Source organism: Physeter macrocephalus, chromosome 2, assembly GCF_002837175.3.
Source record: "Physeter macrocephalus isolate SW-GA chromosome 2, ASM283717v5, whole genome shotgun sequence".
NCBI classification, from domain to species: domain Eukaryota; kingdom Metazoa; phylum Chordata; class Mammalia; order Artiodactyla; family Physeteridae; genus Physeter; species Physeter macrocephalus.
The window spans coordinates 2,546,311-2,557,547 of record NC_041215.1 but is presented as its reverse complement, the minus strand read 5'-3'; the positions used below and the strand labels follow the sequence as shown (position 1 = coordinate 2,557,547).

General features: G+C 36.7%; 1 protein-coding gene across 7 annotated transcripts in view; it reads right to left on the bottom strand.

Annotated features, from left to right (window-relative positions):
* Positions 1-11,237, bottom strand: part of RANBP17 (RAN binding protein 17) — a 328,773-nt gene that overhangs the window by 301,138 nt on the left and 16,398 nt on the right. For all 7 annotated transcript variants that reach the window (XM_028497353.2, XM_028497354.2, XM_028497356.2 and 4 more), the window contains exon 4: positions 3,787-3,953. In XM_028497353.2, coding sequence (XP_028353154.1) covers positions 3,787-3,953 — 167 coding nt within the window. The remainder of the gene's footprint in view (positions 1-3,786; positions 3,954-11,237) is intronic.

Genomic DNA, 11,237 nt, shown 5'->3' with positions numbered 1-11,237 from the left:
GTATAGCTGATTCACTTTGTTGTAAAGCAGAAACTAACACACCATTGTAAAGCAATTATACTCCAATAAAGATGTTAAAAAAAAAAAGAGTCATGTACCAAAATGTTCATTGCAGCTCTATTTACAATAGCCAGAAGATGGAAACAACCTAAGTGTCCACCTTCAGATGAATGGATAAAGAAGATGTGGCACATATATACAATGGAATATTACTCAGCCATAAAAAGAAACAAAATTGAGTTATTTGTAGTGAGGTGGATGGACCTAGAGTCTGTCATACAGAGTGAAGTCAGAAAGAGAAAAACAAATACCGTAAGTTAACGCATATATATGGAATCTAAGAAGAAAAAAAAAGGTCATGAAGAACCTAGGGGTAAGATGGGAATGGAGAATGGAGATGCATACCTACTAGAGAATGGAATTGAGGATGTGGGGAGGGGGAAGGGTAGGCTGTGACAAAGTGAGAGAGTGGCATGGACATATATACACTACCAAACGTAGAATAGATAGCTAGTGGGAAGCAGCCGCGTAGCACAGAGAGATCAGCTCGGTGCTTTGTGACCACCTAGAGTGGTGGGATAGGGAGGGTGGGAGGGAGGGAGGGAGATGCAAGAGGGAAGAGATATGGGAACATGTGTATATGTAAAACTGATTCACTTTGTTATAAAGCAGAAACTAACACACCATTGTAAAGCAATTATACTCCAATAAAGATGTTAAAAAAATAACTGAGAAAATTAATGACACTACTATAAATAGTTCTTTAAAAGGTTCAGTAAAATTGACAAGCCTCAAATAAGACTGAGGAAGAGAAATCAATACGACAATGTTATAATTAGAAATAAAAATAGACTATCACTATAAACCCTAAAAAAAAAAAGGAGCAATACAGATGATACACTTTTCAAGCCTTAATTTTATAGCTGGTCGCTGGTCATTCCTTCTAACTATCACAGAATTTCACTAACACCGGGTCACTAGGTGTAATTAAATTCAAATTATCTCAGAATAAAAAAATAAAAGAGGGCTTCCCTGGTGGCGCAGTGGTTGAGAGTCCACCTGCCGATGCAGGGAACACGGGTTCGTGACCCGGTCCGGGAAGATCCCACATGTCAAGGAGCGGCTAGGCCCGTGAGCCATGGCTGCTAAGCCTGCGCGTCCGGAGCCTGTGATCCGCAACGGGAGAGGCCACAACAGTGAGAGGCCCGCGTACCGCAAAAAAATACATAAATAAAAATAAAAGAAACATCCATAATTTTTGCTTCTTTTTTTTTTTGACTGCACTGGGTCTTCGTTGCTGTGCGCAGGCTTTCTCTAGCTGTGCCGAGTGGGGGCTTCTCTTCATTGTGGTGCACGGGCTTTTCATTGTGGTGGCTCCTCTTGTGGAGCATGGGCCCTAGGCGCGCGGGCTTCAGCAGTTGTGGCACGTGGGCTCAGTAGTTGCAGCACGTGGACTCTAGAGCACAGGCTCAGTAGTTGTGGTGCATGGGCTTAGTTGCTCCGTGGCATGTGGGATCTTCCCGGACCAGGGATCGAACCCGTATCCCCTGCGTTGGCAGGCGGATTCTTAACCACTGCCCCACCAGGGAAGTCCAATTTTTGCATTTTAATTCTTTATGGCCCTTTAGGACAATCGGAACTCTATGGTAAACTACAGATTTCACATTACTGAAGCATCCATCTTCTGTGTAAACCAGGCCAATGCTCCTTAATGTGTCATTCCCTGACCAACTGTTAGTCCATGAATCTGCTCGTAGTCTGCAAATTCGATTCTAATCTGAGAATGGTTTGATACTGGTCCATGACAGAAGAGTTTGCACCAAAATATAAAACAGATAAGTCACTAAGTACACTGTTTAGTTCAGCTGGCATTTTTTTCATAGCAAGTCTCTCTTGATGATGGAAGCACCATGTTGATTTACATTCTGACATAAACTCCTTATCTTGCTGTGAGCCAGCAATCTGAATAGCACTGTCCTAGATGACAGTAGTATCTACTGGGTATGTATGTAGAAAGGAGGCATGTAAATGTTAGAAGTGTGGCAGCAATAAGGTTACAATAACAGAGAAAAGAGGATATACAAAATTTCAGGCCATTAAAAATTTAACAAACTTAAAATAATTTTTAGTACAAAATTCACAGAAGCTGTTATTACCCAAAGAAACCATGCGGTACTATTTTAGAGTACTAAAACACTAAGTCAGTTGTCTTTCTCATGACTCAAGGTTAGGTTAAGTCATATACCCAGAAAGCAAGTGCTTTTTTTGTGATACTGTAATAAACTTTGAAGAGAAAACATTTTCTGTTTCTTCTGGTCTTCCAAAACTGACAAAAGCACACTAAAGCCCAACTTAAGCTCAACTTATCAGCCACTGAATAGGGAGCTTGAGAAATGTTAGCCAACAAGAATGATTTTATTTCATTCAGTTTTCAACCTTGATTTTATTTTAAAAGAACTCTGAGGTCTATTCTTGTTTACACTAATGATTCTTGATGAGCTGTGTACAATCTTAGTAAAGGACAAGAGGGGTGCTATTGTGTTAGTCAAAATTATATGCACAACTATAAAGAGAGAAACTCATGTGTCACTGAATAAACTATCCCTCTGTCCCACAGATCTCCTCAGGGCTAAAAATACACTTATTCTTGTGATATTTTATATAATCAAATATTTGTTAACCAGGATTTTAACAATACGAATAAAAGAGAAGCAGAAAAGTCTAATGTTTCATATTCTGACGTTTCTAGCATTACAATGTATGATGGAGTTACATCTTACATAGGGATTAAATCTGACAGTTACTGTATAAGCAATAACATCTCAGAAAGTCCACAGCCCCCTAATTGCCAATAAACCAACACTGAACATCTATTAATCCAAACTGCCAGTTTTTCCTTGAGAACTGTAACAGATCACTGCTTCTTCAGCAGAGCACCAACTAAAGTACTTTTCCTGCAATTAGGGATAACACTTGCATGAAAAAGTATGTATCTTTAAATATCTGAATCATACTGAGCATGACATGATGGTCATCCTAAGAGGCATACAGGAACAGAAAAGAGCAGATTTAAGTTTCCCATATCACACCCCACAACATAAAATACTATGTGGAATGGCAAGTGGAATCACTGGCACAGTTTAAATTAGTGTCCTCTTGCTTTTCCTTTTCCTTTTCTTTCTTTCTTTTTTTTTTTTTAGTCCAAATACCTGAATTTGTGTAAGTTAAATGTGAGTATGTTATAACTTTAATTATTTAGGTTAAAAACATTCTTGAGAATTTAGTATGACTCAACGTGGTATAATGTAAAGAAATTTTTAAATATATATATCTTAAGTTAGAAAACCTGTTGAAGTACGAGCGCTATGCTTTACTAGATCACTATGCAATCCTATACAAATTACCTAACTTTTCTAAGCCTCAGTCTTCTCATTTACAAAATGTAATTCCCTTCACAGAGATGTAATTAACATTAAATTAGATAATACATGAAAAACATTATATACATGTTTTGCATATATGCAATACAAAGACAAGTGGTTACAAATGACAACATATATTTTTGAAATTATAAAACATTATAATTTGCATTCTTCTGGTTTGGAAGTTATATGACATGATCCTCTTTTCCTGTCAATAAAAAAATACAGGCTCCAGAGCATAAATAATAAACCATAATTAATATGGTTCTGGTAGCCACAATACAAACCATATAACTTTAAGAAAAGCAGTTTTCTAAACCAAAAAAACTACTGATGTTCTTATAATGTAATAATGCCTTCTTACCTGAAGAAACTTCTTCACATCAGCAATAATTTCTCTGAAGACAAACTGGTCTTTCTGAACCTCAAACCACCCCAATTTAGTAATTTTAGCAATGACTTGAATTAGAGCTTGGATGACAAAGGGAGCCAGCTTGGGTTGTGATGCCACATAATTAAGAATGTAGTTTCCTGTAAAAAAATATTGTGATCATTTGGACTATTCAGTAACTTAATGTGAATAATGTAAAAACAGGTAGTGATGACAACACATTCTTTGACAAAAAGTTAATTCCTTTCTCCAAGATATGTACTTATTTATATAGTCAGTTCTCCTATAAGGGTTATTTGGAAAAAGCAAATTTGTTCCAATTCAATTGATATATTAGGGGATAATATGAGTATAATGTGAATGTCACTTTCATTTTTGCATAATTTCATTTAGAAAGAAACACTAGGTGAATAAGGAAAACGGCAAGGAAGCCACACGAACCAAGCCATACTCAAAATGCATATATCTACTAGCTATCTCAGTTCATCTCATGTGTTATCAGACTCATCCCTTTTGGTGTTACAATTTCCATCCTATTTCAGATCACCTTCCTTCTACCTTCCTAGTAACTCAAAAATTTCAATGAGTTATTTGTGAGTTATTTGTTGAAGTGGGCCCCCTTCCACAAACTTCAGGTCTTCTTTAAGATAAAATGCTGTATTTATTCTACTATTTAGTATTTCTTAACCATTTAACATGTGTAAAACTCTACTATGTCTTTTATTAGATTTCTATCCTTTTTTTAATGTGTCATTGACAACATGTTTCAATTTTATTTTCATAATCCCATTTCTCTAATAAGCCCTGTGGTTTTACTACATATCACTGCACAGCATAGTCACTTTTAGGAATACATATGTCATGTTATAGCAAAACTGACTACATACTATCTGGCTGTTTCAGTGGCAGAAAAAAATACAAATAATATAATGTGACAAAATAAGTACATAAGTTAAAGAAAGTACGAACAGAAGAGTAAAGCCTGGAATAAAGTTAATATACCCAAATCATTAAAAGTGGGTAGCAAAGTCAGCTATGAGCTTCCTAATGGAGGAGTGATTGAGGTAACAAATGGGCCACAAAAGTCTATCAGAAAAACAGAAGAAAAAAATTTTTTAAAGGGAAAAGATTCCATTTCTACTTTGGCCCTGAAGGCCAGCATACCATTTGGGAAAAGACTGAAGAAAAAGTAAACATTAAAACTTCACTATTTAACTAAAAATAGCTTTAATGGAAACAACCCCAAAATCCAAGAACACTTTCAACAGCTGTTCTTGACAACTGTAATAAGAACCTTGACATAAAAAAGTTCTCACGACTAGCACATTTCAACCTTAATTTTTACTAACATTAAAAATACACAGTTATACAAATAAAAATAATATTAAAAAGCACACATTTTCCTAGCATTAAGATAAATCTGAAAGAGGTTTCTGCTATGGATTAAGGTAATATGGTTCTCTTAAGCTTCATTACATGTAATCTTTTATTTCAATAACAAAACTTATGAAAATGACACTGCCTCCTGAACATAAAAGAAAATCTGGTTTATTTACTTCTATTATTTTTAGTATCTTGAAAAATTTTAACCTGGAGGGAATGTGAGGAATCTATATGTAGGTAGTGGTAACCACTGGGAGGGTAATCTCAAAAATAATAAAACAACAAAACAGGAGACTAACCAAGTTTCACATTTAAGCTAGGTACCTTAAGCACACCTTCCCAAACTCCCTGAGCAAAGATACTAGCTAATAAGTTTATCATCTAAGGCAAAAAAATTTAATAGACTGTATTTCTGTTACTTTAGTTGAATGTTTTACATAAAATATTCTCATGTTAGCTTATTACATGACCTATGATAGTGTTCCAGTTTAATAAGCAAGAGCCAATGATAACAGTCAAGTAAAACAACAGCAATCTCATCATCACCAGCCCAAGATAATAGGGAAAAGCCATACCAAGAAGAAAATGAAATGTTCAGAAAGACACATGGGAGAATGAAATAAACAGCTGGAAAAATTCCCCAACAAAAGTTAACAGAAACTTGGAAATCTATATGCACTAGAGGCTCTTTGAGTGTCAAATGCCTATATGATAACAACAATATTTAGCATTTATGAAACAAGTTAGAAATTAAAAGTGCTTCCCAGAAAAAAAGCTTTATGTAGCTCTCACAGCAATGTGAAGATATTGCTATTATATTACTATTACTATTATTCTGTTTCCTGGGCAAAAAAATATGAATGTCAAAGAGGTGAAACAACTTGTCACAGTGGCCAAATTGGGACTCTGAGTCATGTTGTTTTGGTTTGAGTTTGTTTGTTTCCTGCTTTCAAATACCGGTCAAACCATATATTTTAGTAATAATTAGTAATTCAAAAACTCTACTAAGTCCAAACTTGTAGACAGTCTTTTGGAGTATACTATCATTAGACTGAAACTTTAGGTATTACACATTATAAAAATTTAATATGAAATATTTTTGACTGATTAATTGAAGTCAAGTAAAAAATATGCCACAAAGTCTATCAGAAAACATACAAAAAGAATATAAAAGAAAGGGGAAAGACTCAATCTCTACTTTGGTCCCAAAGACTAGCATGTTATTCAGGAAAAAAATGAAGAGAAGGTAAATACCTCAACATTTAACTACAAATGCTTTGATGGAAACAATTCCAAATGCTGTGAACACAAAAATTTGAGCTATAATCTATGCCTTGAGAGCTAGCTTATAAAATATTTGGAGAGAGAGACAAAAAGAAACTCCCACAAGAAGATCAAGGTAAGACTTATGAGGTGAAGATGTGGAGAAACTACAACGTTCACACATTGCTGCTGAGAACGCAAAATGGTATAGGCATTTTGAAACACAGTTGGGCAGTTTTTTTTAAAGTTAAGCATAGGGCTTCCCTGGTGGCGCAGTGGTTGCGCGTCCGCCTGCCGATGCAGGGGAACCGGGTTCGCGCCCTGGTCTGGGAGGATCCCACATGCCGCGGAGCGGCTGGGCCCGTGAGCCATGGCCGCTGAGCCTGCGCGTCCGGAGCCTGTGCTCCGCAACGGGAGAGGCCGCAGCAGAGGGAGGCCCGCATACCACAAAAAAAAAAAACATAAAGTTAAGCATAAACTTACCTATGACCCAGCAATTTCACTCCTAGGTATCTACTCAAGAGAAACGAAAACGTATATCCACACAAAGACTTGTATGTCAACGTTCATGAGCACTATTCACAGTGGCCAAAAAGCAAAAACAACGCATATGTCCATCAGGTGGTGAATGGATAACTAAATGTCACACATCTATACAAGGGAATATTATTCTATAATTTAAAAAATGAAATATTGACACATGCTACAACATGGATGAACCTCAAAAACATTTTGCTAAGTGAAAGAAGTCAGATGTAAAAAAACTACACGATAAGATTTTATTTATATGAAATATCCACAGAAGGTCAATCTATACAGGCAGAAAACATCTTAGAGGTTGGTGGTATGAGAGCAGGACTAACTGTAAATGAGCATGGGGATTTGGGGAGGGATGATGGAAATGTTCACACAACTCTGTAAATTTACTAAAAATCAAAAATTGTACACCTAAAACAAGTTAACTTTATGGTATATAAATTATACCTCAACAAAGCTGTTTGAAGAGGGGAGTTAGCAAGGAAGGAAAGAGGGAGGGAGGGATGGAGTGAAGGACAGAGAAAGGGAAGGAGAGTTGATTGATTTATATAGGTAATTAAAACTTAAGCTACACTCTTATTCGAATAGAAGATTAAAAGGACAGCATTCCAGGCTAGAGAAACAACATAAGAAAAGGCACCAAGGCAGAAGTAACATGGCATGAGGAAAATACCTTCTGGTACAAACAGGCTAGTACCAACGAGATATAAGTCTACAAGGATGGGACGATCCATCAATCACAAGCTCATGAAAGGACTTGAACACCAGGCTGAGGAAATGGTATTTAATTGATGAGCAATGGTAAGCCATCGTTAATTATACTAATAAAGGTAGAAAACAGTGTGCTGGACACAGAGAACAGGCAACAGAGTTTATGTTGGGAAATAATGAAATATGTAGTCTGGGACCATAACATGAAAGAATGAGAATTTTGGAGTTGATGTAATAAAGGCAATGTGACTCTGAGGCAATCTTCACATTTTCCATTTTAACTGACATACCAATTATTCTATTGACACATGTCAGACATGTCATAACATTCTAATCTACTTGCAGAAGCAAGAGTAGTAAGTCAAACCCAAGAAACTCATAAAGGAAACACATCATTTGTTGCTTGAAATTGTGCGGTAGGTTTCTACTTTTCTCTTTTTTCCGAATTTCCTTTAATGAGTGTACCTTTTTTTTTTTTTTAAGTATCCATTTAAAAAAGATAAGTGAAAGAGACAATGTGAATAGGCCCATATCTATTAAACTAATTGAGTCAATAATTAACAACCTTCCTAAACAGCAAGCACCAGGCCCAGATGGGTTCACTGATGAATTCTACCAAACATTTAAGAAAGAAATTCTACCAATTCTCTACAATCTCTTCCAGGAAAAAGGAGAGGGAATTCCTCCTAACTCATTCTATGAGGTCAGCATTACCTTAACACCAAAACCAGACAAAAACATTACAAGAAAACTTGTAGTTGAGCCAATATCTCTCGTCAATTTAGAAACAAAAATCCTCAACAAATTATTAGCAAAGCAAATCCAACAATGTATAAAAAGAGTTATACACCACAACCAAGTGGCATTTATCCCAGGTATGCAAGCTTGTTCAACATTTTAAAATCAATTAATGTAGTCCATTACATCAATAGGCTAAAGAAGAAAAATCACATGATCATAATAGATACAAAAAAAGGATTTAAAAAAATCCAACAGCCATTCATGATAAAAACTCTCAACAAACCAGGAACAGAGGGGAACTTCCTCAACTTCATAAAGAACATCTACAAAAAACCACAGCTGATGAATAAAATCAAAGAAATAAATAAATGGAGAGATAGTTCATGTTCGTGGACAGGAAGACTCAATGTTGTCGAGATGTCAGTTCTTCCAGAACTGATCTATAGATTCAATGCAATCCCAATCAAAATCCCAGAAAGTTATTTTTTTGGATATTGACAAAATGATTCTAAAGTTTATATAGAGAGGCAAAAGACCCAGGATAGCCTACACAATACTAAAGGAGAAGGACAAAGTTGGAGGTCTGACACTACCTAACTTTAATTTTTATAAAACTATAATAATCAAGACAGTGTGGTACTGGTGAAAGAACAGACAAACAGATCAATGGAACAGAATAGAGAACCCAGAAAGAGACTCCCATAAATACAGTCCACTGATCTTTGACAAAGGAGCAAAGGTAATAAAACGGAGTAAAGATAGTCTTTTCAACAAATGGTGGCAGAACTGGACCTCCACATGCAAAAAAATGAATCTAAACACAGAACATACACACTTCACAAAAATTAATTCAAAATCATCACAGCTCTAAATGTAAAATGCAAAACTACAAAAACTCCTAAAAGATAACAGGAATAAAATCTAGATGACCTTGGGTTTGGTGTTGACTTTTTACAAACGACAACAAAGGCACAATCCATGAAAGAAATACTTGATAAGGTGGACTTCATTACAATTAAAAGCTTCTGCCCAAGAGAATGAGAAGACAAGCCACAAACTGGGAGAAAATCTTTGCAAAAGACCTATCTGATAAAGGACCATTTACTAAAATATACAGAGAATAAGAAAACAAACAACCGGATTTAAAAATAAGCAAAAGACCTAAACAGACACCTCATTAAGGAAAATATACAGACAACAAATAAGCATATGAAAAGATGTTCAACATCATATGTCATTAGGAAACTGTAAATTAAAAACAGTAAGATTCTACTACACACCTATAAGAGTGGTCAAAATCCAAAACACTGAAAACACCAAATGTTAGCAAGGATGTGGAAGAACAGGAATTCTCATTCATTGCTGATGGGAATGCAAAACTGGTACAGCCCCTTTGGAAGGCAGTTTGGTGATTTCTTACAAATCTAAACATACTCTTACCATACAATCCAGCAATCACTCTCCTTAGTATTTACCCAAATGAGGTGAGAACTTATGTCCACACAAAAAACCTGCTTTATAGCAGCTTTATTTGTAATTGCCAAAACTTGGAAGCAATGAAGGTGTACTTCAAAAGGTGAACAGATAAACTGTGGTACATCCAGACAATGGCACGTCAGTCAGCATTAAAAAGAAATGATCGGGCTTCCCTGGTGGCGCAGTGGTTAAGAATCTGCCTGCCAATGCAGGGGACACGGGTCCGAGCCCTAGCCCAGGAAGATCCCACATGCTGCGAACAACTAAGTCTGTGCGCCACAACGACTGAGCCTGCGCTCTAGAGCTCACGTGCCTAGAGCCTGCGCTCCGCAACAAGAGAAGCCACCGCGATGAGAAGCCTGTGCACTGCAGCAAAGTGTAGCCTCCGCTCACCGCACAGTAGAGAAAAGCCCGGGTGCAGCAACAAAGACCCAGTGCAGCCAAAAATAAAATAAATAAATTTAAAAAAAAAAAGAAAGAAAAGAAATGATTAAAACATGGAGAACCTTAAATGCATATTACTGAGTAAAAGAAGCCAATCTGAAAAGGCTACACACTGTATAATTTCAACTACATGCATTCTGGAAAAGGCAAAACTATGGAAACAGTAAAAAAGATCAGTGGTCGCCAGGAGTTAGAGGGGAGGGAGGGATGAATAGTTGGAACACAGTGGCTTTTTAGGGCAGTGAAACTATTCTGTATAATACTATAACGGGGGATATGTGTCATTTATACATTTATCCAAACCCACGGAATGCACAACACCAAGAGTGAACTCTAATAGAAACTATGGACTTTGGGTGATGATGATGTGTCAATGTAGGTTAATCAACTGTTACAAATTTACCCACTCTGGTGCAGCATGCTAATACTGGGGAAGGCTATTCATGTGCGGGGCCAGGGGATATATGGGAATTCTCTGTACTTTTTGCTGTGAACCTAGTGCTCTAAAAAAATTAAGTCTATCTAAAATATGTGTTTATGTGTATAAAAGTCAAACAAACAAAATCACAATGTTTTATGACAGGTTTATTAATGTTTGAACCCTTATTTTTTAAACTGTAAGTTTCTCTTTTGATTTCTTAAGCACACAAGTCCATGAGAACATGGATAAATTCTCCTCTAGGTTTTCTTCAGCCTGGTAGGTTTTTTTTTTGTTTTTTTTTTTTTTTTTTTGTGGTATGCGGGCCTCCCTCTGCTGCGGCCTCTCCCGTTGCGGAGCACAGGGCTCCGGACGCGCAGGCTCAGCGGCCATGGCTCACGGGCCCAGCCGCTCCGCGGCACGTGGGATCTTCCCGGACCGGGGCACGAAC